The sequence below is a fragment of the Phyllobates terribilis genome, unplaced genomic scaffold (assembly GCF_046119375.1).
Source record: "Phyllobates terribilis strain yellow unplaced genomic scaffold, ASM4611937v1 Scaffold_4__5_contigs__length_816908805, whole genome shotgun sequence".
Taxonomy (NCBI): Eukaryota; Metazoa; Chordata; class Amphibia; order Anura; family Dendrobatidae; genus Phyllobates; species Phyllobates terribilis.
In genome coordinates this window covers 400733840-400761741 of record NW_027362764.1, presented here as the reverse complement: position 1 = coordinate 400761741, position 27902 = coordinate 400733840, and the positions used below count along the sequence as shown (strand labels likewise).

Genomic DNA, 27902 nt, shown 5'->3' with positions numbered 1-27902 from the left:
AGTATATACAGTAGAATATAAGAAAGATTGGGTGCTCACTGTTTTTTGATGGTGCTCAGGAGTAATACAATGTAGAAAAAGTCAGTAATAACTCCGGCACTCAATAACTTTTGACTTGTATAGATTCCAAAATTTGTTAGTGGTAAATCAGACCCAAATGAAAGCAGATACATAAACACAAGGTTTCGGCCTATATTGGCCTTTTTCAAGGTATCTGTGTATATACAAAAAAAAGGAACATAAAATCAGTATAAAGCAAAAATAATATAATTACATATGCTAAATATTTTTACATATATGCATTTGTATCTATATATATCAGAACCACCAACCTAAAATATGGAGAATAATATATAGATATAGTAAACAGGACTTGCAGGCAAATTCTACACATATAATATAGCATAGCATGTAATTCATATATATTGCACAGCAGCATTAGATTAGGGGCTGGGGGTCAAAACTCCATCAAGAATCCATCAAAAATTAATCAGAAAAATTAATCAAAAGAGTTCTTTATCTAATGCCTAATGTTAAGTTCTGTGGGTTTAAGACCAGGGGAGACTCACAAAAATAGAGGAAATTACAGTGAAGAAAATTATTATTTTATCCCTTGCTGTTTTTGTAAGTTTGCACACTAACAAAGACATGGACAGTCTATAATTTTAAGGGTAGGTTAAAAAAAAAAAATCAAGAAAATCACATTGTATAAATTAGATATTTCTCATTGCAAAATGCAAATAAATGTAAGTATTTGATTCCTCTGGCAAACAACACTTAATACTTGGTGGCAAAACTCTTGTTGGCAAGCACAGCAGTCAGACGTTTTTTGTAGCTGATGATGAGGGTTGTGCACATGTAAGGAGGAATTTTGGTCCACTCTTCTTTGCAGATCATCTCTAAATCATTCAGATTTTGAGGCTGTCACTTGGCAACTCTGAGCTTTAACTCCCTCCATAAGTTTTCGATGGGATTAAGGTTTGGAGACTGGCTAGGCCACTACGTGACCTTAATGTGCTCCTTTTTTGAGCCACTCCTTTGTTGCCTTGGCTGTATGTTTTGGGTCATTGTCTTGCTGGAAGACCCAGCCACGACCCATCTTTAATGTCCTGGTGGAGGGAAGGAGGTTGTCACTCAGAATTTTACGGTACATGGCTCCATCCTTTCTCCCATTGATGCGGTGAAGTAGTCCTCTACTGCCCTTAGCCGAGAAACACCCCCAAAACATAATGTTTCCACCTCCATGCTTGACAGTGGGCACAGTGTTCTTTGGGTCATAGGCAGCATTTCTCTTCCTTCAAACACGGCGAGTTGAGTTAATGCCAAAGAGATCAATTTTTGTCTCATCTGACCACAGCACCTTCGCCTAATAACTCACAGAATCATCCAGGTGTTCATTGGCAAACTTCAGACAGGCCTGCACATGTGCCTTCTTGAGCAGGGGGACCTTGCGGGCACTGCAAGATTTTAAACCTTTAAGGCGTAATGTGTTACCAATGGTTTTCTTAGTGACTGTGATCCCAGGTGCCTTGAGATCATTAACAAGTTCCCCCAGTGTAGTTTTAGGCTGATCTCTCACCTTCCTCATGATCAAGGATACCCCACGAAGTGAGATTTTGCATGGTGCCCCAGATCGATGTCGATTGACAGTCATTTTGTATTTCTTCCATTTTCTTACTATTGCACCAACCGTTGTCTCCTTCTCACCTAGCATCTTACTTATGGTTACTTACTTCCATTCCAGCTTTGTGTAGGTCTATGATCTTGTCCCTGACATCCTTAGAAAGCTCTTTGGTCTTGCTCATGTTGTAGAGGTTAGAGTCTGACGTGACTATGTAAGACAGCTGTCTTTAATGCAGGTAATGAGTTGATTAGGAGTGTCTAACTGGTCTGTAGGAGCCAGAACTCAATGGTTTGTAGGGGGATCAAATACTTATTTCTCACTGCAAAATGCAAAAAATAAATTTATCTAATTTATACAATGTGATTTTCTTGATTTTTTGGGGGGATATTCTATCTCTCAAAGTTAAAATTAATCTACCCTTAAAATTATAGACTGTTCATGTCTTCGTCAGTGGGCAAACTTACAAAAACAGCAAGGGTTCAAATAATTATTTCCTTCACTGTATATGTTTGTAATTTCTTATTATTTTTACTACTTTTATAGGAACAAAAAAAAATCTTTTTCTTCACCTCAGTATACAGGGCCCATAGAAATACATTGTTATATACACAATGTATTTCTATGGACATGTATAATTTGCTTCTGGGTTGACTGCCTGCAATAGAGGTCAAGATCATCAAATTATCCTATACGTATTATTATAAGCTGTGGCTCATTCGTAAAGTTGCAGCTTGCAAATATGCAGACACGTGTTCGAGTCCCGGTGAGACCCAATCACAGGCAAGAAGCCTTGAATATATAATTTACTTTGCACTGAGCAGAGAGAAACAGCCCAAAGGAGGAGGAGGAGGAGCTACGGAGCAATGAAGACGTCAGAGAGAGGTGCATATGACAACCCGGGACAAAGGCTCTGACATGACGGGATGCGAGGCTGAGCCCTAAAAGCGGGACAGTTCTGCTGAATCCGGGACAGTTGGGAGCTATGTGTAGCATTGATGCCACAGCTCACCCACGGCTCATGCAGTCAACTTGGTTATTGGTTGCAGCATTGTTGACATGATGTTAGCGCTGCAGACAATAACAGACCCGGAGAGTAGCAATGGAGACTCAGCACTTGATCCAGAGAGGGTGAGTAAAGCTCAGAAACTGCAGCCATAGAACTGGGGGTTTCCAAAAGTGGAAAACTCCTTTAACTAGTGTTAACAAAACATATTACAGTTTATTATATTTAGATTGCCCTACTTTATGTATTTCTACTCGGATCACGTTTCACCAGGAGTAAGTTACCTTGATAAGGTTTGACACTCCTTTATCCTGTTTTATTGTTACTGTATTGTGTTTTGCAAGATTTTTTTTTAGCTTAGACACCCAAAATCCATGAGGCAGTTTTGCTTTTATACGTCTTTTTCTGCTATCAACGAAAAAGTAAATTACTATGTACCTGAATTTTGGTGTTCTGATGATTAAACTGAAGCATGTTAACATGTTCCTATCCATAAAGGAAAATGTCTTCATCAATTCTCAATATTCTTTTTATATACTTTATTAATAGCATTTTGCTTAAGGTGCTTATACAATCTCAAAATTACGAGTGAAATGATAATATTCTATTTGCCTGTTTTTTTGTTTTAGGGTTCCATATAAATGATTTTTAGGTACCACTATGAATTCAGCTTCTCCAACAATAACAATTACTGCTTCATATTACTCAGCTTAAAATTTTCACCTCTCTGACATCAGGGACAGTCACTTCTCTTGGCAAATGTGTCACTGCATGGCCTTCATACATAACTCACCCCAATCACATGTACCATGTAGATATTACTGAGGGATATTTAGCTGAAAAAAAGCAGAAAGCTCTTCCTATTAGGTTACGAGCCCACGATCAGGAATAGTAGCAGCGTATTCCAAAATGCTGCGTTCTACATTAAACACATGTGGTTTGGAACTATGCGGATTTACCGCATCTAATGACAGTCTATTGGGGAAAATACGCACAGGAGACAGAAATTTACATGCCGTGGCTCGGATACCCGCACCGTAGGCGACTTTTTGCAGTGTTAAATAGAAGCACAGCGGACATAGGATTTCATCCACTGTGTTTGTAATGTAGAACGTAGCGTTTTGGAGGCAGCAAAAATACGCTGCATCCAAAACGCTACTATTCCTGTCGTGGGCACGTACCCTTAAAAGAATTTTGTATGGGGTGGATGCAGGGGAAGGGCAGATAGTGTGACACAGCTTCAGTCTGCAGCCACAAAGCACTAAGTAATGTCAGAGAGACAGCCATGGTCTTGGCCGCTGGTTTTGTACAAGCCAGAAATATTCAGCAGTAATTGCTATTTATACAGACTAACATTTAAATCCCATATCATTAGACCCTTTTAGGCCCCATACTCATTCTGCCAGGGAACACCTTTGCAGTTTGTTTGAGGTTGCCAAAAATTGCATTGGACTATTGGGAATATGATAGGGCCATGAATCTATGGTAAATGGGGGGCTAACATGAAAAAATAACAGACTTGCGATGTTAAAGGGCTTCTGTAAGGAGAAATAACCCATCTAAGCCATCTATATGGGCATGCAGGTTATAGGAAGCTAAAGAAAGTGATACCATGATATCTGCGATCCGATGTCTTATTCCAGAGAAATCCACATTTTTTTTACTATGTAAATAAGTTGTTAAGATCTGTGGGCCGGACATAGATCTCCCAGAGAATCTGCCTCCAGAGCTTATTTTAAATGAAAGGAGGTGTTACCAGTGTGAGACATGTAGAGCAGATGGTTAGTCATTACATGTCTCACACGGGTAATGCCACCTTTCATTTAACATAAGCTCTGGAGGCAGATTCTCAGGCAGGTCTGAGTCCGGCCCATAGATCTTAACAACTAATTTACATATTAATAAAAATGTGGATTACTTTGGAATACAACATCAGACCGTAGATACAAAGGTATCATTTTATACAATATTCTATGACCTATATGCCCAAATAGACATCTATCTTGAGAGTGTGATCCTACTGACAAAAGCCATTTAAATGACTGTAGTAAGTCCATTTTATTAATACTTTTCTACCTACGTGATTGTACATCCAGATTGCAGAACAGTTACTGTAACCTGACATACAGTTACGTCCTATGGATTGCACAGGCTCATGAATTGTCACCAAATTGCAATAGCCAGAACTGTAGGTAATATACTAGTATTATTACAAAATCACTACTATCTAAATGGCTAATCAAGTGTCATGACAACTTTTGGGATCTATAAGCTAGAAGTAATGCATAATATACCACATGTAAACTATTATTTTTCTTACCAACAGTAATGAATGCCGGTGACAGTGGAATTTCATTATTAAAAGTCAGAACAAATGAAGACCAGTGGGTGTGGGTAGAGGCAAACTCTCCAATACTGTACAGAAATGGTTGTTCAGATTACGTAGTTGTCCCACAACAAGCTCAGAGGTAAGCAATCCACAAGTATAATACAAAATATTGTATTCATACACATTGTGAGGTAGCGCTATTAATCACGCTGGGGGTACTCCCTTCACCGGATCAATTAAAGCACACATGCAACGTCTTTCCGGTATTTCACAGTCCAGCAGTTTATTACACATCATAAACTGCACATAACATAGTCCATCCCAGTGGCTAGCAGGCATGTTACACATATAATGTCCAAGAGCCTTTCCAGTGACAGATATGTCCACTTGGCTCCCGATACAGCCTTCAGCAAGGTAACAATATCAATGTCCACATCAAGCAGCGTTTTTACCTTTGCCGGGTTTTAGCTGCTTCTCTCAGCTCGGTTCTGCCACAGCTGTGGCTTTAAGGCTTCCCAGACGTAGTCTCCAAGCCACGTGCCTTCAAAAGGCTACTGGTATCCTAGATCCAGCCTCTGCCTTCTAGGCTTCACCAGGCCTCACCAGGCCTCTCTCGGCTAATGGTGTCCCACACACAGGGATCAGGCCTCACGCCTTTCACCCTGTTTCCAAACCACCAGGATTTATATATCCTTTAGTGCACACAGGACCTGCGATGATGTCACAGTCATGTGATCAGTCTCCTGAGGGAGAGGTAAATGGTCAGCTAGAGCACACCCCCTGGACCATTACAGTAATGCCGCAAGCCGCTGAATTACATATCCCTCCCTCTGTTCAAACTTGTGGGGTTGAACACATAATATACACAATCACATTATAACCCACAGTTCACACAGAGCCCATGTACTTGACAATTGTGCTGCTCAGCCCCTGGAACATTAGTCATCGACATTAGCCCATTCCTTAGGGACCTACCATCTGTCATTGTCACTGACTTCGTCAAGTCACATTTCCGGGTTGTAACCTTGTCAGACCTCCCCCGCTCCCAGCGGTGAGTCGTAACCTTGTCAGACCTCCCCCGCGCCTAGCAGTCGGTCGTAACCTAGTCAGAACTCCCCCGCTCCCAGCGGTCGGTCGTAACCTTGTCAGACCTCCCTCGCTCCCAGGGGTCGGTCGTAACCTTGTCAGACCTCCCCTGCTCCCAGCAGTCAATACAGCAGTGTGACTCACATGCCCTGGTATCTAAGGTCCAGTTCGACTCCGTACTGTCCCGTACTCTATTGGGTCGTTTGTATGGGCCACTCAGACTTGAGTTACTGGAGGTCTCACTACCTCTAAACCCACGCCCACTACCCTCAGGACATCTTGGAAAGGCTCTAACTTCTACTGTAGCCGTTCTATTATTTGAACGGCCCTTTCTCTGTCTGGTCTCACAATTTCTAGACGGCTGCCATCTTCTGCTGCTCAGGCGATGCTGTCTTTTCACTCGCAGTCTAGCGAGATTCAACTGTTCTACCTCTCGCAGGTAGGTCATTCGGTACTTCATCAGCATGCGTATATATGCAAGACTTTCTTCCGTTCCTACAGCGGAGAATGACACCATGCAGTCTTCATCTGGTATCCAGTCCTGTCAATCACGTGGACTGCTTACTTTCATCACACCAGACTTCTTTACCATCATCTGCATGGTTCGGCCATTTCTCCCAATGAGCTTTCTTACCAGAGCCTGAGGCACCCGGATGACCTCTTGACGCAGATTTTGAGCTTTTCTCATAAACTCCAGTTGTCTAATGGCTTGTTCCGTCTACAATCGGACAAACCGCTTTGTGCGAATACATCGCCAGTGCATGTCACTTAGGATAGCCACCCTCTTCACTGTGACTTCGGTTGTGGACAGGACCAGCAGCTGTTTAGCTTCTGAGGTCGAGTACACCTTACAGGCTCCCACGGCCTTCTTAAACTCTTCATGCACGGACTCACTGGTGCATTCTTCTCTCAAATCCTCAGGTACATCTATGAGGCACTTGTACCGAGAGGTTTCTGTCTCACCAGTGGTCTCCAAACGATCATCTGGCTCAGGTTTCAGGGGCAACTGACTTTCAGCTTCTTCACCCTGTATGCTTCCCCTGAGCTGACTCACAGCTACAAATTCAAGAATTTTCATCTTGACCACTTCCATTTCATACTTATCTTCTGTTAACACTCTCTTAGCTCTCCTCAGGTCCACCTTCTCATGGTATAAAAGGAGTAAGTGCAACTTATTTGCCCTTTTCCTTCTACAAGGAGGCCTCGCTCACTGAGTGATACTTTGCCAGGCGACCTTTGAGATCGAAAACTTCTTCCTCTAGCTCAGCTACTCGCCTCTCAGCAGCCCATCTCTGAAGCTCTTCCTGCTTCAACTGCTCCTTTAACAGTAGAGTTCTCTCAGACCTCTCTGTCTCCAATGCGCCCACTCGGCTTTCAACAGCCAGTCTCTCAAACTTCTCTTGCTTCAAATGGGCTTGTAGCATCTCCTTGAGCTCCTTGATCTCGGCTCTAACATCCACCGAATCATCCAAGCTCGCCTTATTCGTTGAGGTATTTGCTTCATACCTCCCATCTCCAGTGGCCAACTCCTGGCCCTGGTCTGTGGCTTCTCCGATAGACTCCTTCATCTTTTTCCGCTCAGCTTCCATCTTGCTGATTCTTTCCTTAAGGCACGTCTCTGCCCTCTGGAGATTATCACAGAACATCTGCAGCTCCTTCACCTGAGCTTCCAGACCTAGGGTCTTTCTGCGGAGATCATCATTTACATCACGGGTGTCCTGCAGGGTGGTCTCAATCACTTGGCGCCTGTGCTCTGCATCCGCCTTATCATCCTCTAGTTTTTCCTTAACCTTGAGGAGATCCTCATAGTCTCTCTTAGTTTGTTGCAGTTCCCTATTGAACTTTTCATGCCTCTTTACTGCCTCTTTCAGGGCGGATAGCTCCCGGTCTCGCTGGTACAGAGAGTCCACCAGCCGCTCATTCTCCTGCATTAGAGGCTTTAATTGGTCCTGGAATTGCTGCAGCTCCCTCATGAGTTCACCATTCTCCTTCTTGGATTCACACAGCTCCCGGTTGAACTGTTCGCGCAGTCGTTCTAGGTCTTGATCACGTCCAGAAACTTCATCCTGCAGCGCCCCTTTTAAGGCAGATAGCTCCCTATCCCTCTGGTGTAGACCCTCATCCAGCCTTTGCTTCTCCTGCATCAGCTCTAACTGTACCAGGGAGAAATGATCTTTCATCTCGCACAGCTCATCTTCAGACATCATTTTGTCAAACTGCAACCGAACAACCTCCTCTTGGGTTCTGCGGAGGTCCTCTTTAATTTTCTGGAACATCTCCTTCCATTTGTTGATTTCCTCACTGCTTTCCTCCAGTTTTAAAATGCCCATCACTCTGACACTGCTGCCTGATAGGCTCCAGCTCTTGGTCATGACTGGCCACCTCCTCTTTCAGGGCTGTCAGATCCTGATCCTTCTGTCTCAGTACTGTACCGGAGGTTTTCTACTGGCAACGTCACCTCCTCTTCTGCCTCTAAAGGAGGATCCACACTTGGAACAAAGGCACACAGCATTACATTTTCTTTATTTTCACTTTCAGCAAAGACTACAGGAGCAACCTTTTTGTGGCCCTTGCGCCATCGACGACGAGAGGGGGACTTTCTCCCCTCGTCTAGCCCCTACTGACTGAACTCTCTTTCTACTTTCATAGCGTCACCGTCAGTTGTGGGGTCTGTGTCACTCCCCATGGTGTCGTGGACCAGCAAGTCACCTCCCACCTTGACGTCAACCCTACTGGAGCTACCCCATTATCAACGGTCAAATTGTCATTTTTAGGCTATACCAACGAACAACCAGTAACAAATTTGGGTTTTCTATACTCCATGCGCTTTTGAAAATCCGCCCCCTTTTTAGACTCCACCCCCTTTTGGGCAACCACACCTAAAGGTGGTACTTTAACAAAAAAAAAACGCAACAGTCTTAGGACTCAGTTCGCAATATCTCTTACCACCTACCCGGGCACTCTGGGACAATACTGGCGCCCCCGGAGAGTTCACAGAGTGGTCCACTGCCGCCATTCTATACGGTGCCAACAGCTCCTGCCGTTCCTGCACCATGTCCTGTAGACGTTTCTCAAATACCTGCTGCGATTTTAACCGGCACTTTAATCGCTCAATAGCTCCAGTCTCATTTGCTGCTCCGTTCACAGCCATCGCGGTACGCTGTTCACACTAGACACTTCACACCGCTCTTCCCAGAAAAATTTTCGTGGCCCCACCGAGCCACAGCAAACCAGGTTTGGGTGCGACGAAAATTTTCGTAACCCCACCGAGTTACAGTCAGATGCTTTAATATTCATGACCACGCCAAGCCACAGCAAGATGCTTGCATCCACACTCATCATCCTGTGCCGTTACCCATAGTAACCAGGCTGCAGTTGCCCGCATTCTCTAACCACATGTGAGGTAGCGCTATTCATCACGCTGGGGGTACTCCCTTCACCGGATCAATTAAAGCACACATGCAACGTCTTTCCGGTATTTCACAGTCCAGCAGTTTATTACACATCATAAACTGCACATAACATAGTCCATCCCAGTGGCTAGCAGGCATGTTACACATATAATGTCCAAGAGCCTTTCCAGTGACAGAAGTGTCCACTTGGCTCCCGATACAGCCTTCAGCAAGGTAACAATATCAATGTCCACATTCAGCAGCGTTTTTACCTTTTCCGTGTTTTAGTTGCTTCTCTCAGCTCGGTTCTGCCACAGCTGTGGCTTTAAGGCTTCCCAGACGTAGTCTCCGAGCCACGTGCCTTCAAAAGGCTACTGGTATCCTAGATCCAGCCTCTGCCTTCTAGGCTTCACCAGGCCTCACCAGGCCTCTCTCGGCTAATGGTGTCCCACACACAGGGATCAGGCCTCACGCCTTTCACCCTGTTTCCAAACCACCAGGATTTATATATCCTTTAGTGCACACAGGACCTGCGATGATGTCACAATCATGTGATCAGTCACCTGAGGGAGAGGTAAATGGTCAGCTAGAGCACACCCCCTGGACCATTACAGTAATGCCGCAAGCCGCTGTATTACAACATTATGTCTCAAAGTAACTTGCTTCAGCAAGCCCGATAAGTGTGTCCATGAGTGGTCTTACACTTCTTTGAAACACATAATGAAGACACATAGCAAAAGATTTTGTGTTTAAAAAAAAAACAAAAAAACTTCTTATTGAAGACAGACATGCGATTCAGTGGCAAATAACAGCAACCTCCAGATTCACCAAGGTTGTGTGTCGCTACCCTGCATTGGCATTGTTGGATTCCACTGGTGGCTGCGGTTTAATTTTGCCTGCTAAGACACTGCAATGGAGGAAACAGTCATCTGCACACCTGTGCAATGTTTCGGGGGTCTACTTCCTTCTTTAAGCATGCAGATCATCCGGGGTAGCAATACGCACCTTAGTTGTATTTGGTGGAAGTTGATCTTTTTTGCACCTGAATTGCATTTTATCTTCAGTAAGTAGATTATTTTTGAAGAAAAAAATATTTCCTTTGTGTCTTTATTGACTATATATAACAACATGCAAGGTTGGCTTTAGTTTTAAACAGAGCCTTAGTGATAAAGCCACAGTGGGACTCTTATACCTCAACTAATTCCATTCACCAAGTATACTATACAACAACGACAATGTTTTTACTGCTTGTTTTGCTTTTATAATTTTTCAGTAAAATATTGTTGCTCTAATATCATATTTATTAATATGTGGCGGATACTATGCTGTATTCATGAGTAAAAGTTGCTCAATATCAGCTTGCATTAATGCCAATAGAGAGAAATATGACAGATTTTGAACAGGATTGCTTGTTCTTATGTTTTGATCATTAACATACTCAATTTTAAAGTGGTATTCTCAAGCTGTTTTTTGGAGCAGCTCAGTGCTTTGCAGTCTCCTTCAAGTCTCCTTACTTCCTGGTTGCTCGGGGGAGCAGCAGCTCCTTCTTGAGTGACAGGTGTAATGAGTAGCTTCATTTTGCTACTACACATTCATGGTTTATTCCACACTGTCATCACTATACTGACATATAGGGATAAAAGAGCCATTGAACAAGCATACTGGCAAAAATGGAAGCTGGCACGTTTAGGTGGGCTGAGCTGCGGGAATGAAGAGCCTTGGGATTCCAAAGCAGTGTTTATTAACACAAACGCGTTTCCGCGCCGGCCCGGCGCCTATTTCAAGGTATAACAAGAAACGCGTTGGTATTAATAAAAAACTCTTTGGAATCCCAAGGCTCTTCTTTCCCGCAACACAGCCCGCCCAAACGTACCAGCTTCCATTTTTGCTATTATACCTCTCGAAGAACCTTTCCTCCAGCCACGGGGCAGCAGCAGCAACTTCCCATGCTTTTATAGGTGTTGTGCCTGTACACAACACCTTTAGGTTAGTGCTACCATCGATTATACCTATCCCTTACCAGACTGCATTGCCCTATTTTGTGAGCGCTTCTGTCCCTCTCTAGAGACACTCAATTGAACAAGCATACGTATCAGGAAAGTGAGAGTCGTTATTAGGAACACTGCTCTGGAAACTTCTGATGCTGTTAGCTGTGGGTTTTGTGATTCTACAGGACTCATAAGAGCTCTGTAAGGAGCTGAGAGGGAGGGGTAAGGAGGTAAGCAACTAACTGCTGCATCAAAATCAATGGGTTGGAGAGAGCTGACTGGAATATTAGGATTCAACTCCTTTCCTGGAATGTAACTACTGGACATTCTGGCTAAGGTGGCCGAGCTCCATGGAAACAAGCTGTACACTATATAAAGATAAAAACGCTCATTGCAGAAGAATGACAGCAGAAAGAAAAAGCCAGTCAATTACAAACTTGCTTATTTTCATGCTAAAGTAATTTAATAACACGAGAATACCCCTTTAAATTAATTGTAATGTTTTGAATTATGTCTTTTAATGTTTTACATTGGATTAATTTCAGGGATGAGGAGATCAAAAAAAAACAGACTATGCTTGGTATGAAAGGAAATAGAGAAGTTCCTCTATGTAACAGTTCAAGTGAATCACCAGCACTATTGAAGCAACATCTAACATGGGGAAAACAGGAGAAAGAAGATATGAAGATTAAGTTTCATACAAACAAGACTGACTCTTTTTTGCAGGAGGAAAACTTCTTACCTAAGCATTTTTCTAGCATGCAGAATCACTGTAACACCAGCAATGGATGGACAGTAAAGAATTCTGTTGGGTCTAGGTCAGGACCCCAGTTGATAGGCTCATTTGCAAATAGATCAGGGAGGCCCTTCTACAACATGGACCAAAGCCATCCTGGAGTGCACCTTACAGGGCGACCCCAACGCGGAGGTGTTGACAATTTCCAGGTATACCATGGTCTGCAGCAGCATTCTGTAGATTCTTACCCTACAGATAATATTAAAATGGAAAATACTTTTGTGACTCCAGATATCCTATATGACTCAGGTTTGCCTTTGAACATCCCCATCAAAACTGAAAATGACTCAGATTCTGAGGGCAGATCTGAACATTATGTTAAATCTCATGGTCATGGATGGATGAGTGAAAGTAATGTCGTAAAAAGAACTTTGATGGACTACCCTCAGTCACTTGACCTGAAGACTGAATCAGACCTCAATGAGCAAAACTTTTGCCTGAAACCAAAGCATCATAATATGCAGTCTACACATAGAGGACACGGTTTTGTTCCAACTGCACATATGAACCATATAAACACAAGTCGGTCTTTTAAAGGTCTGTATAATAAAGATCCAACTCAATTTTATCCCCAGAAGTCCAGCTACCTGGACAGCGTACTGAGCCAACAGGGGGCAGATTGTTTAAACAATCCACTTTATGTAACAGATGATAAGAATCAGGGCGACCAATCGTATAAGCTGCAATGTGAGTTCAAAGCTCACAATATGATTCAGAATATAAAGCGTGAGCCCCTGGACTCCCCTCCATGGGTTGAGAGTGATCAGGAATCAATACCAGCACTCTACCAAAAAAACACACTGATGGGTTTTTTACCTGGCCAAATGCCACATAATACAGCTGAATTTGCATACATTCAATAAAGTTTTGCATTTCTTATTTGAATTTTAGATAAAATAATATATTGCACTATTTTGACATAAGGTCTCTTTTTCTATGTATAGCTTACACTGTGGTAAAAGTGCGGTTGGTGCTTAAAAAGCCTTATGTATCGGGCAGACGTTTTGAAAACTGCTCATTTCTCAAGAAATGCAACTATTTTTTCCTTGTGCTACTACTAGTGAAAAAAAAAGGTTTTTGCTTCTGTGGAAAATAATTTTATTTTATGAGATATTCACACTTTTTCTATGTTTTATAACTCTTTGGACTATGTGGCATTCCCTTAAAGGGTGTGCTGTTTTTTAGAAAGTCCTTTTTGTTAAATGAAGAATGACAGTATTAATAATTTGAGATACACTGATACTTGCCTTGATGAATATTGGACTGAATGTATTTGATTGGCACCTTAACAATATGAAAACTGAAATACGCAAGGCCCCCAAAAATGTTTTTGCTCTAGACAGCTATACACTCTGATAATTGCTTAGCTTTTTCCTTTTTTAAGACATTGTATTTATAGAAAACGGTCAGACATTTATTCTGATGTTAAAGTTACATAATGTCACTGATTCTAAATGAAAAGCAGGAAATGCAGCCATGAAGTAAAACAATAAAATAAACATTATGTTTGCTTTATGATATGTTTATTACAACACAAAAGTTGAAATCCTTTGAAGACTAAGTCTACAGAATACATGTGGTGGAAAATTATATGTTCTGTTCATTTGCTCAGTGATTTTAAAGAGGACCTGTCAACTCTTCTAAAATGTCCTTTTTAGTACAATCCTAATTCCAAAAAAGTTAGCACGCTGTGTAAAATGTAAAAAAAAACATGAATGCAATGATCTGAAAATCTCTTATAGTTATATTTTATTCACATCAGAACACATCTCAGAAGTTGAAAGTAAGACATTTTTCCATTTCATTTGAAAAAATTAAATCACCTAGAAAATGATGACGGCAAAACCTTTAAAAAAAAAGTTAGGATAGGGTTAACAAAAGGCTGGAAAGGTAAGTGTTACTAATATAAGTATTGTAGGGATTCCACTCTGGCAGTACTTGAGGTAGACAGGTGCAGCAGGTTCTCAATCAAATAAGATTTATTTAAGTTTACAAATCTTAAGCAAAAAAGAAACAAGCTTTCGCTGGCGAAACAATATTACATAAACAGGTACAGTTCTTGGTATCACAGTCACAGGCTCACCTTTGTAGAGCAAAGTACTGTCAGACAGTTCTAAATGACAAATGTCTTCAGTATCTCTCAGGTCTTTTCTTCCTTCCACACACAGACCCTGAATGAGGCAGATGGACTGCATTAAAAAGGCCATTCCAAGGCCTGGAACTGCAGGTATGGTAACAACCAGACCCACCCAGCTTTAATGACTGTTCCTAAAACCCGGACCCAAAATCTAGGCCCATTAATAAAACCTCTCAGTACTATCTGTGCTGGAGCCTGCTTCTCCGGGTCCTATATCACTGAGGTTAGCCAACACGGTGACACATACCTCCTATGTAGGACTTGTCCAGCTGCAACCTTACATACCCCCCTCTGCCCAAATCCAGGGAGCTGGGCACGTTCTGCCAGCAGACAATGTGCCCTTGAGAGGGCGTCCACATTCCCATTTTGTTTCCTGGGCTCTTGTTCAACCTGAATGCCAAAATATTGAAGGGCCAAGAACCACTATGTCGCCCAGGCATTGTTCCCCCTCCGTCTTCCACACCTGGGCCAAGTCACTTTGGCTTAGGGAAGGGGCGGTTTTCCTGCCGTGGAGAGCCTCTCTCAGGAGTTCCATCTGCTGCTGGTGCAGCTGCTGTTATTGTTGTTGTTGGAACTGCTGTATCAGGAGTTTGTTGGTCTCCTGCTGGGTCGGCATGGGCAGCTTAAATTTCTTGAAAGACTATCAATGCTGAGCATTACATAAAGGTTTTAGAACAACATGTGCTCCTATCCAAACAATAGATCCAGTTGGATGAAAAGGGGAGGTGGGCTGCGCTACTGGAGTAAATTAATTCTTCAAAAAAAAGATGAGAATAAGGTTTTTTATTCACAACACATTTCAACATCGTACGGGTGTCTATCAAGGGAAAAAAAAACAAATGTCCCATCTAGACAATGTCTCCTTCAGGGAAAAACGTACATATTTCATATGCATCGATCACAACAGCATGGCTTCACAAAAGAAGAGTTTATGTGATGAACGGACTGCCTGCAGTCCAGACTTTTCACCAACAGAAAACATTTGGAACATTATGAAATGAAAAAGCTGGCAAAGACGACCCAGTACTGTTGAGCAGCTAGACTCCTACATCCGATAAGAATGGGATAATATTCCTCTTCCAAAACTCCAGCAATTGGTCTCAGTTACCAGGTTGTTGTAAAAAGAAAAGGAGATGCTACACAATGGTGGATATACCCTTGTCCCAACTTATTTGAGATGAAATTAGATACGTTTTTCAAATGATATGGAAAAATATCTTTCAACTTCTGGTATGTGGACAATTTGCTGTTCAGAAGTTGCAACATCCAAGGCGTTTTTCATATAGAACATGGTCAGTATCTCTGTACATTTCAACCAAGTTGACCGGCTGTTTTGTAAATTCCTAATAGGTAAGGAATGGATATACTTGTCAAGCATGACTATCTGCAATCTGTGCAGGGGTCAATTTATCTAGTTGCAGCGTTTCTCCTTACAAGATGGATGAGGTCATACAGGTATTCAACAAAAGTCCAGTTGTGCACATGCCGAGAATAAACGTTCATACTAACACCCAGATAACCAAAATCTCACCTTTTAGCTTGAAGTAGTCTTCAGCATCTTCTCATTTAGGTCTAAAAATCCTTTTGTGGTACTTTAGTTAAGAAAGGCTCCACCACTTCAGATCACTTTACACAAGCAACTTTTCTAGATCTGCTACGCACTGAAACACCACGAATTAGGCCTCGTCATCATCTATGGGGGTCTCTCTCTGCAAAGATTTCTCTACAGCAGCCCATTCAGTTGGAAGCAAAACTTGTGTTTTTGAACATTCTCCACCAAAGTTAGTACTTCATATTGTAACGATGCTTAATTTGCTGATGTTCCTGTAAGGCAAGTTTGTTGCCATTAATCAATATGTTTTCGGCTTAACCTTTGTCTTTCTTGTGCCTTGCTGAGTTGTGCTGGCTTCCTGCAGTGTCATGTTTAATTGTGATTGGTAGTCAGCTGCTTGCTGGAGGCTAGCATTAGCCTAAAGCTACTGTTTATGCAGTTCGTCTCTTTTATCTTAGGGCAATAAAGCCCTTTAAATGAGTGTATGTGTCTTTTTAATCTACAAAAACTATACAACAGCACTCTGAAATTAAAAGGAATCTGTCAGCAGGTTTTCGTTATGCAATTGGAGAGCTGCATGATGTGAGGAAAGAGATCCTGATTCCAGGGATTACCACTTACTGGGCTATGAGTTGTTTCAATAAAATCAGTGTTTTATTAGCATGAGATAATCACTAGAGAACTAGTTGTCTCTTGTGACCTAATCAGCCCCCACCACTGATTAGCAGCTTTCTGTCAATATACAGTGTACACAGAAAGCTGCCAATCAGTGGTGTGGGCAGGGTTATACAGAGCTCAGCATTTAGAGCACTGCTAGATCAACAGCAGAGAAATCAGGGATTTTATCACAACTGCTGCACCCAGTAAACTAAAGGCCCCGTCACACATAACGAGATCGCTAGCGAGATCGTTATTACGTCACGGTTTTGGGATCGCTGGGGAGCTGTCAAACATGCAGAACTTCCCAACGATTTCGGCCGCCCCAGCGATCTAACTAACGATCTCGGCGATCGTTGGGACGCTTTCACACAGCAGCTATTTCAACGATCCACACCTTGATAGGGACTGTACTGTGTCACAAAGGCGTGCATAAAATTACGCAAAATCAGGACTCAGTCGAATGAATGGATATCAACAGCCGGAGAATTCTGCTAGGATCTGCAATCCAGCATGAGGTCAGAAACAAAGGATGGAATCGCTATTCTTTTGCCTTCTTTATGCACGGCAGAAAATGAGAACGCTGTAGCGACCACCAATCGGGGACGAGGGGCGCGGAAAAGTCCAATTTATGCACGCCTACGTGTCTCAGTTCTGAATCGCTAACAAGGTCGTTGATAAGGTGTCAAATACAGCGATGCACACTGCCCAGCGGGAGCGCAACGACCCAGGAATGATCCAGGAAGCTTTGTAACGATAAGCGATCTCACAGCAGGGGCCTGATCGTTACTACTTGTCAGACATAACGAGATCACTAGCGAGATCTCTATTGCGTCACAAAAACCGTGACGTATCAGCGATCTCGTTATGTGTGACGGGGCCTTAAGTGTTAAGTCGCTGGAATCAGGGTCTCTGCCTCTACATCATGCTGCTTTCAGATGGAGTGAAAAAAAAAATGTGGTGACAGATTCCCTTTAATGAAAACATGAATTCCATTACTGATAAACCATTGGATTAGTCATGACTCATTTCAGTATGCCAAAATGCAGGGTTTTTTTTTTTTTTTTTAGAATAGAAACATTAATTTAACACAGAAAAGATCAGGGACACAACTCCAAGTTATGGTGTGTGTCCCTTATGACACCTCTATAAAACATATTGGGTACCAATATTATAGTTATGAGGGAAAAATTTAAAATTTTCTGTTTCATTTCTGGAAAACACTTTTGGACGTGAAACCTATTCTAACAAGATCTATGCTCCAGAAGCCAAATTATGCTCCTTTTCTTCTGAGCCCGGCTAGGCGATCACACTGAGATTGATAACCAATTAGGGAATTTCTCAAATTATGGAGTGCTTTTCCTTGTATTACTATATAAAAAAATGAAAGATTGTGAACTAAACTACATATCATTGGAAAATAAAGATTTATTTTCTTTTTCATGGCCAAACAATATTTATTATATTGTAGGCAATTCACTCTTTTTGGTAGGCATTAGACCTTAAGTAGCGTTCACACAGGCAATGCAGTTTTGGTCCAAACACGTGCAGTTTTTATTGCTTTCCACAGGTTGCTCAGTGCCAAAATAAACAAACATAAATGTACAGCCTTGTCCATGCGCTAACTACACAGAACAGACCCTGGCTACTCATTCACGGCTGAGCTAGCCACAGCTCAGTCAAACAAAACAAGTATTGTCCATAGCAACCACTGATTCTTCTGGTTCTCTGCACATGGCCAGTGCAGACTCTTCTCAGATAGGGATTCTGGCTGGTCTTTCTCTCTGTCTCTTCAACGCGAAGACACATCCAGTCTGGTCAGTTTCCCTGAGCTCACTGCCTTAGATGAAAACCTAGCCTGTTTATACACTGATGAGCAAAAGGGTAACACAATATTTTGAACTTTTGACTTTCAGGCTCCATATCTAATCATCCACTACTGCTTCAAACATGAGACTACCATCATTTTATAGACAATCATCTTGGCTATCTCATACAACTGAAATTAGTTATACACTGAAGGACTGGATTGATGTGCATATAAAAAGGCTGAGATGAGTGGTGTACTACAGGATGGGACTGAAAGAAGTGATAGACTGCACAATGAGGCTGGATCAGGGGGCTAAGATTAGCAATGTTTCTGCAGGATGGGGTTGTGGATAAGAAGCTAAAACAAGTGATATACTGCTAAGCATCTCTGGGAACTCCTTCAAGACTGTTGGAAGACCATTTCCGGTGACTACCTCTTGAAGCTCATCAAGAGAATGCCAAGAGTATGCAAAGCAGTCATCAAAGCAAAAGGTGGCTACTTTGAAGAACCTAGAATATAAGACATATTTTCAGTTGTTTCACACTTTTTTGTTAAGTATATAATCCCACGTGTTAATTCATAGTTTTGATGCCGTCAGAGTGAATGTACAATTTTCATAGTCAAGAAAATACAGAAAAATCTTTAAATGAGAAGGTGATTCCAAACTTTTGGTCTGTACTAATATATATATATATATATATATATATATATATAAATAAAACTGTGGCTGGTGTGGGGGGGGGGGGCAGCAGAGGAGTGGGGAACAGGAGGCAGCAGCTGCTGCAGCCTACAATGTGCCCGCCACTAAAGGCATGGGGAAAAGTGAATATTCATTTTCCTTAATAGCGCGCACACTGTACCTGCTGCGCGGCTCCTGGTATGGCACCCTTCAACCCTCATCCTGGTATGTATGGCCTCCTTCATCCCTCTTCCTGGTATGCATGGCACCCCCTGATCCCCATCACGCTGCACAAAAAAAATAAACAATCATACTCAGCTCCTCTCTCCTCCAGCGCTGCGTCCCGCTCTACTGTTGACAGGGATCTCACTGTATGAGCCGCGCATGGCGTACCTGCCATGCGCCCTCACAGTGAGATGCTGTGACGGAATAATCACTGCTCCCCACGCCGGGACTGTGTGCGTGGGGAGCAGTGACCATTCACTCTCTTCAATAACGAGCATACTGTACCCGCAGTGCAGCTCCTGCTGCCGCTCTGCTGTGTGCCTGCCATTAAAGACCATGAATATTCACTACAACCCATGGGAGTGGATTGTAGTGAATATTCATGGTCTTTAATAGCAGACACAAAGACCGCAGAGCGGCAGCAGGAGGCACGCTGCGGGTACAGTGTGCACGCTATTAAGGAGAATGAATGGTCACTGCTCCCCACGCACACAGTCCCGGCGTGGAGAGCAGTGACTATTCCGGCACAGCATCTCACAGTGTGAGGGCACATGGCAGTTAAGCCATGCACGGCTCACACAGATCCCTATCGGCAGCAGAGCAGGATGCAGCGCTGGAGGAGAGAGGAGGTGAGTATGATTGTTTACTTTTATTTGTGTGCAGCGTGATGGGGATCAAGGGGTGCCAAGCATACAAGGAAGAGGGATGAGGGAAGCCACACATACCAGGATGAGGGATGAAGGGTGCCATATATACCAGGATGGTGATGAGGGGGGCCATACATACAAGGATGAGGTATGAAGGGTACCATACACACCAGGATGAGGGATGAAGGGTGTCATACATACCAGGAAGAGGGATGAGGGAAGCCATACATACCAGGATGAGGGATGACAAACATACCAGAAAGAAGGATGAGGGGTGACAAACATACCAGAAAGAGGGATGAAGGGTGCTATACATACCAGGAAGAGGGGTGCCATACATACCAGGATGAGGGGTGCAAGGGGCCATACATACCAGGATGGGGATGAGGGGGGCCATACATACCAGGACAAGGGATGAAGGGTGCCATACATACCAGGATGGGGATGAGGGGGGGCATACATACCAGGATGAAGGGTGCCATACATACCAGGATGAGGGATGAGGGGTGCCATACATACCAGGATGAAGGGTGCAATACATACCAGGATGAGGGGTGCCATAGACACCAGGATTGGGATGGGGCCACATATCAGGAAGAAGCCATATATACCAGGACGGGAGATATACAGAATTGGGGGACATTACCCCTATAACAGTGTCAGCAGCATACCCCCTCCCCCTTAACAGGGCATCATGACCACATTTTTTTCTATTTTTCTCCTCTAAAACTTAGGTGCGTCTTATAGTCCAGTGCGTCTTATAGTCCGAAAAATACGGTATACATTACAAGACAGGGCTGTGTATAGAGGGGATGATGAGTGACAAGTAATATACTGCTGAATGGGGCTGTGTTTACAGGTGCTAAAAAGTTATATACTGCAGAATGGGGCAGTGTATAGGGAGGTGAACGGAATGATATACTGAATAATAGTGCTAAATATAAATGGGCTGAGGAGTGATAAACTGCAGGACATGGCTGAAGGGAGTGATTTACTGCAGAATGGGGCCCTGTAAAGGAAACTGAAATTAGTTTTATGCCAGGATGGGACTGTGTATAGGAACTGAGAGAGGGGATGTAGTGAAGGATGTCACAGGGGTGACTCACATGCCTTCCCAGCGCCGCTCTGCTTACCATGTGGTTTTTCCTCATGTCTGACCGTCCCGCTGAGGCTGCTTTATGCAGCACCTGAATGTGGCTTCCATCTAGCCTTAAGGGGATGGGGACAGTCTCTGCAGGAATTTAACCCTGTTGTGTCCTGCAGAGATTAGCTTTCCCAGCCTATCCCATGCTAGCAGGGTCTATATCAAGCAACTGTTCCTACCACTCCCTACCCGAATGTTGGTTCCTAGCTAGTTTGTCTGTTAGTGTCCTGTTTGTGAGTTTGCTTGTATTGATTCTCCGTTATTGACCTGGCTTGCCTACCCATCCTGTATGACCTCTCTGGCCCTGCCCCGGCTATTCCTACTGATCCTGTGCTGCCTGCCCTGTCCTCGGACCGTCTCCCTTCGCTTTGTCTTTGCCCTCCCGTACTGCGCCTCTGACCCTATGGTCAGCTGCTGCAGACCCAGGTACTGCCCTGGAGTGGTAACTAGAAACTACCTTCGGCCGACCCTATCCTCACCACCAGAGGCACTAGTGAATACCAGGTAGTCGCTTAGTCATGCCCCTCCAGGGTAAGCCCGGCCCGTGGCACAGTGGGTCCACATCCACCAGCGTTACATTCGCCCGCCACCGTAACAGTATGTTTAGGCCATGGACCCCGCTGACAAGTCAGGATCCAGGGATTCCAAGACGAAAGTACAAGTGTTGTACGATGAGGTCTGCTCTGAGCGTCAGGACCAGCTGATGCAGACAATTAATGTGATGGCAGCTCAGCTGCAGGATTTGTCCACTACTGTGTCCACCGTGTCCAGCACCTCAACTGCGACAGGTCCGTTTTCCTCAGCATCGACATAATCTCCAGGGGAGCCACCTGAAGTTCCAGTGTCTTGTGGAACACCTAAGCTTGAGCTTCCACTTCCATCCCGCTTTCATGGAGATCCCAAGGAGAGCCACAGCTTCATTAACCAGTGTCAAATCCACTTCACTCTCCATGCTCATATTTTCCCTTCTGACCAGACCAATACTGCCTTCATTGTATCTCTGCTGTCCAGATGAGATCTGGCTTGGCAAACCCTATTTGGAAGCATAGAGGTTCTGAGACGCACGATGTTGGAAGATTCTTGGAGATGTTCCGGGCAGTATTTGAGGAACCTGGCCGCACCTTGTCTTCCGCCTCATCCCTGCTGACTCTAAGACAGGGCACGAAATTCCGATGTTCAGTATGCCTTATGCTTCCGCATCCTGGTGGCGGAGCTGTTCTGGAATGAAGCAGCCCTGGTGGCAACTTTCTGGCAGTGCCTGTCTGGTCGCATCAAGGATGAGTTGGGAAGCAGAGATCTACCATCCTCTCTGGATGCCTTTATACACCTCGCTCCTAGGACTGATCTCCGTTTCCATGACCAAGCTCTAGAGCAGGCTTAAGCATCAGCTTTTTACGGTAAACCTCAGGGGGGGTTCCAACCTTATAGGAGGCCTTTGTCGCCGCAAGCTCCACCTTTTGCTGTAGAGCCAATGCAGGTAGGGTAAACCAAACTCTCTGACTAAGGCTGTTGAAATGGCTCCTATAAGAGACGCCCCTCTGGTTAAGTGGTTTCAACTCGGAAGAGGAAAATCCAGTCCAGGAGCAAGTCTGCCAAAACTGCCTGCACCTCTTCCTTTCATGTAACATTTCCTTGGGTGCCTGGCCTAATAAAAAAAAAAAAAAAAAAAAAAAAAAGGCATGGGAGGTACTGTCATGGCGGTGACTCACAGGCCTTCCCAGCGCCGCTCTGCTCACCATGCGGTTTTTCCTCATGTCTGGCCATCCTGCTGAGGCTGCTTCATACAGCACTGCTGTACCTGCATGTGGCTTCCATCTAGCTTTATGTCAGCGACTCCATCACAGACTCTGTGCTGCTGTAGCAGCGTCTCTGGAGGGAATGCTTATTTCTTAAGCATTCCTCACATGTATTGCTATCAAACAGTTGCAAATCATGCACATGGGAGTAATTCAAACATATCACCGAGCACGCTGAAGATACTCGGTACTAGCCCGAGCATACTCGCCGAGAGGGTTAACCGAACATACTGGCTCATCACTAATGAGGAACATACTTTTGTTTCGGGGCGGCCTGTGGGCAGGTCTTCTCTTGCTGATCTGGCCTAGAGCACCAGGATAAGACTCTGCCTACAGGTCCGCTCCGGAGCACGGGCATATTATTAACTCAAAACTGCAAACACTGATTACACAAGAGCCACAAGACTAATTTCTTCACCTCAGGTATCATATTAATCAGTGCAGCAGCCCCAACATGACACTGCCTGTAGTTCACTTAGCAAAATCCTGCTGACAGGTTACCTTTAATAACATTGGCATAAATTTATTTGACAGTTCTTCTTTAAATGGAGTCTACCGTGTTTCCCCGAAAGTAAGACCCCCCCGAAAGTAAGGCAGGGTGGGGGGTTTCGGGGGGTCCGCCAATGTAGGGCACCCCCCGATTGTAAGGCAGGGTAGCGGGGGGGGGGCCGGGGAATGTAAGGCTGATTCGTCACAGGCTCCCTAGCCGGCTCGCAGCTGATTGGCCGATCAGCCTGTTCGTCACAGGCTCCCTAGTCCCTGCTGGCCATCAGCTCGAGTGTGATTGGCCAGTCAGCCGGCTCGCAGCTGATTGGCCGAATCAGCTGCGACGTCACCGCCTGCAGGCTCGCTCCGATTGGTCCAGCTTCCCCGGCATCCGAATCGTCAGCCCGGCACCGCAGAGGAGATCGAAACAGAAGGAAAGTAACGGTAAGTTCCGAAACTCTCTCTCTGTGTGTGTGTGTGTGTGTGTGTGTGTGTGTGTGTGTGTGTGTGTGTGTGTGTGTGTGTGTGTGTGTGTGTGTGTGTATACGATATGTGTACGGTATGTGTATGGGTGCCGTATGGGGCTGTGTGTGTGTGTGTGTGTGGTGGCAGAGTGGGGGGCAGAACCACTGTATGGGGAGGCTGCATACTGTTCAGCCTGTTTTTTTTCCCAATGTAAGGCCTCCCCCGAAAGTAAGGCAGGGTGGGACTTTTGGGGGTAAAATTAATGTAAGACAGGGCCTTACTTTCGGGGAAACACGGTATCAGCACAAAATGATTGCTCTCACCAAGTACAGGCGCTCGGTGCACCCTTGCAGTGCCAAGCAATTGTTTACACCTTCCTACCTACTTGTTTTCCATCAGATATCATGCTCATTTGAATCCTGAAAAGCCAAAGCTGTCAATCAAGGAAGAGGAAGGTAGAGATTGATGCAAAACAAGGATCAGTCATGCCATTGGTGCACTAAGTACATATGCTTGGTTTGAACAGTCATTTTGCGCTGACAGACTTCATTTAAAAGGAACCTGTTATGTAAAAAAATGGTATTAACCTGCATATATGGGGTTAATCTGCAGCTTAATAGCGTTCTGAAGCCGCCCAGCGCCTGCACTGAGAGCCCCACTACCAAAAGGAAAATAACTTTACGCCTCCTGGCAGAATCAGACTCTCTGTTATAGGGGTGCAGCTAGCTGAGTCTCAGTCACTGTTCAGTGCATAGTGAGCGGCGGCTGTAACCACACCCCAGCACTGACTGACAGCTGGCTCAGCATTAGAGCTGTGCCTGAAGCCGCGCCTCTATGTCTGAAAGCCCGAGGCATTAAGTTCATTTTGAGAAGCTCTGGAGAGGGTCAGAAGAGCACACAAAATAGGGCAATACCGTCTGGCAAGGGATAGGTAAAATCAATGGTAGCACTCACCTAAAGGTGTTGTGTACAGGCACAACACCTATAAATGCATGAAAAGCCGCTGCTGCTGCCCCATGGCTGGAGGAAAGGGTTCTGCAAGAGGTATATGGATGGCAAAAATGGAAGCTGGCACGTTTAGGCGGGCTGCGCTGTGGGAATGAAGAGTCTTGGGATTCCAAAATGTTTTGTTTTTTTTTGTTGTTTTTTTTTTTTTTTTTTATTACCAACGCGTTTTAGCCAGACCGGCGCGTTTCTCAAGGTATAAAAAACAAATGGCATTAGGTTTTTATACCTTGAGAAACGCACCAGTCTGGCGCAGAAACGCGTTGGTATTAATAAAAACCGTTTTAGAATCCCAAGCCTCTCCATTCCTGCAGCGCAGCCCACCTAAACGTGCCAGCTTCCATTTTTGCCATAAAGTTAATTTTCTCCCAGCAGCGGACCTCTCAGGGCGGTGGCCACTCACCTTCAGATTCACCTGTAGATTAACAGCGTTTTTTCACATGACAGGTTCCCTTAAATCATATTACACTATAGCCACATACTACATTAAACCCACAAAAAAAAGACCACACCTTAAAGGGGTTTTCTACTTCACGGAACGTAGACCCCAAACGCTCTTATATACCTAACATAACAAATAGAGCTGGTTTTCACCCTCTCTGAGTCCAGTGTCAGCTCCCCGCTGCTCCTCAGGTCAGTGTTTTGGCTGAAGCAGTGACGTCACGTCGACAGTGAACACAGATTTCAGCTGTCCACCTCAGCCACATTGCTGAGCTCAGTGATTGACTTTTTCTCTGCTGCAGATCTGCTAGTTCTCTGATTTCTAAGCTCTGTATAACTCTGCCCTCACTACATTCAAAGCTTTCTGTGTACACTGTACATAGGCAGAAAGCTGACAATCAATGGTGCGGTCAGGGTTAATACAGAGCTCTTGGATCATGAATATGGAGGACTACATGGCAGAAAATTTACTAGTCCACTTGTGATAAAAATCACATCAGCAGGAGATTATCAAAGCTATAGCAAACATCCCAGTAAGTGACCCAGTGCTGGAATAAGGTTCTCCAACTAATTGTACATCACGGCACTTCAATATGGGTCAAAAGCAGATGTAGTTTTTATTAAAATCCAGTGCATTACATTAATGTTAACGTTTCGGTCAACCAGACCCGTCATCAGAATAATGCAGATTACATTAGAATCAGATATGTGAGTAGGCACAACTAGGAAACGCAAGTCCATCGCTATAGCACACCCCTCTATAGCAACGGACTTCCATTACCTAGTTGTGCCTACTCACATACCTGCTTCTAATGTAATCTGCATTATTCTGATGAAGGTCTGGTTGACCGAAACGTTAACATTAATGTAATGCACTGGATTACAATAAAAACATTAAAGATTGACCCAAATAGGAGTGCCGTGATTTTCTATAAATTCTGTCTCTAAGTTAAGCTGCTCTCAAATTAGGTGGCAAAAACCTGGCGAGAGATTCCTTTTAAAGACACTGCTGCTTACATAGATATCATGAACATCCATACAGCAACTCCATTCTAGTCATTCCTGTAGTGAGACAGTGAGCATGGAGTTGCTGTATAGAGGTTCAGTCATGCAAATTTACCGCAGCTTGCACATCAGTCTTGATGAATGGTCCGCTGGAGTAAGATGTGCCACATTCAAAATGAGTTTGGTGCACCTTTCAGCTGCTCTGCGCTATTGCAACAAATATACTAAGTCAGGGACTGGAGGAATTTTCTGCCATAATTAACACCACTTTTGCAAATTACACAGAATCTGTTGGATGGCCACGGCCATACCCCTCTGCGCAAAGTGGACGCCACTCTTCAAAACGTAGATGGAGCTGGCCGGCATTGGAGCAAATACGACTAAAGTCGAATTCTGATAAAACTGATGAATCAGGGCAACATGTCATTTTTGTGTTATGACAAGCAATAAGAAGCATTTTTATTAATAGCAAAACCAAATTCTGAATTTATTGGCCCTGCAGAAAGAAATAAAAATAAATAAAAGTTTATTTTTTTAATTCATGTTACATTTCAGATGTTTATTCCCTTACAAAACTAATTATTCTGATCACAGGGTCCTTCGTGCAAAATCCCCTCCAGACCGTTCTGTACAGGAGACTACAATGGAGGGGCCACGGGCAGCTCCAGGAATCAATCACCACCACTGACCTGTCTATAATGGAGGGGCCATGGGCAGCTCCAGGAATCACCACTGACTGGTCTACAATGGAGGGGCCACGGGGCAGCTCCAGGAATCACCACTGACCGGTCTACAATGGAGGGGCCATGGGCAGCTCCAGGAATCACCACTGACCGGTCTACAATGGAGGGGCCACGGGGCAGCTCCAGGAATCACCACTGCCCTGTCTACAATGGAGGGGCCACGGGGCAGCTCCAGGAATCACCACTGCCCTGTCTACAATGGAGGGGCCACAGGGCAGCTCCAGGATTCACCACCACTGACCTGTCTATAATGGAGGGGCCATGGGCAGCTCCAGGATTCACCACTGACCTGTCTATAATGGAGGGGCCATGGGCAGCTCCAGGATTCACCACCACTGACCTGTCTATAATGGAGGGGCCATGGGCAGCTCCAGGAATCACCACCACTGACCTGTCTATAATGGAGGGGCCACGGGGCAGCTCCAGGAATCACCACTGACCGGTCTACAATGGAGGGGCCATGGGCAGCTCCAGGAATCACCCACCACTGACCGGTCTACAATGGAGGGGCCATGGGCAGCTCCAGGATTCACCACCACTGACCTGTCTATAATGGAGGGGCCATGGGCAGCTCCAGGAATCACCACTGACCTGTCTATAATGGAGGGGCCATGGGCAGCTCCAGGAATCACCACTGACCTGTCTACAATGGAGGGGCCATGGGCAGCCCCAGGAATCACCACTGACCTGTCTACAATGGAGGGGCCATGAGCAGCCCCAGGAATCACCACTGACCGGGCTACAAGGAGACGCCTCCCAGGAGCAGCTCCATGACACACGAGCCTCCTGTCAGTCAGACATATGGCCGCCTCCTCCGTGTCAGATCCTGGAACTCCCTGAGCGCTTCATCCTAACACTCCCACCAATCACAGCAGGTGTGACACGTCGCAGC

At 44.5% G+C, this 27902-nt stretch overlaps 1 protein-coding gene and 1 long non-coding RNA gene across 2 annotated transcripts in view; one reads left to right on the top strand and one right to left on the bottom strand.

Moving 5' to 3' along the window:
- AHRR (aryl hydrocarbon receptor repressor) overlaps window positions 1-16117 on the top strand; it is a 457961-nt gene extending 441844 nt beyond the window's left edge. Inside the window, exons 10-11 of the mRNA XM_073678511.1 lie at window positions 4954-5095; window positions 11968-16117. Coding sequence (XP_073534612.1) covers window positions 4954-5095; window positions 11968-13081 — 1256 coding nt within the window. The 3' untranslated portion in view covers window positions 13082-16117. The remainder of the gene's footprint in view (window positions 1-4953; window positions 5096-11967) is intronic.
- LOC141265435 (uncharacterized) lies at window positions 45-27883 on the bottom strand. Its single transcript, XR_012320096.1, has 3 exons — window positions 27698-27883; window positions 15887-16179; window positions 45-214 (listed from the first exon to the last, which is right to left on the bottom strand). It is a non-coding gene; the product is annotated as an uncharacterized lncRNA (long non-coding RNA).
- Between the last annotated feature and the right edge of the window lie 19 nt (window positions 27884-27902).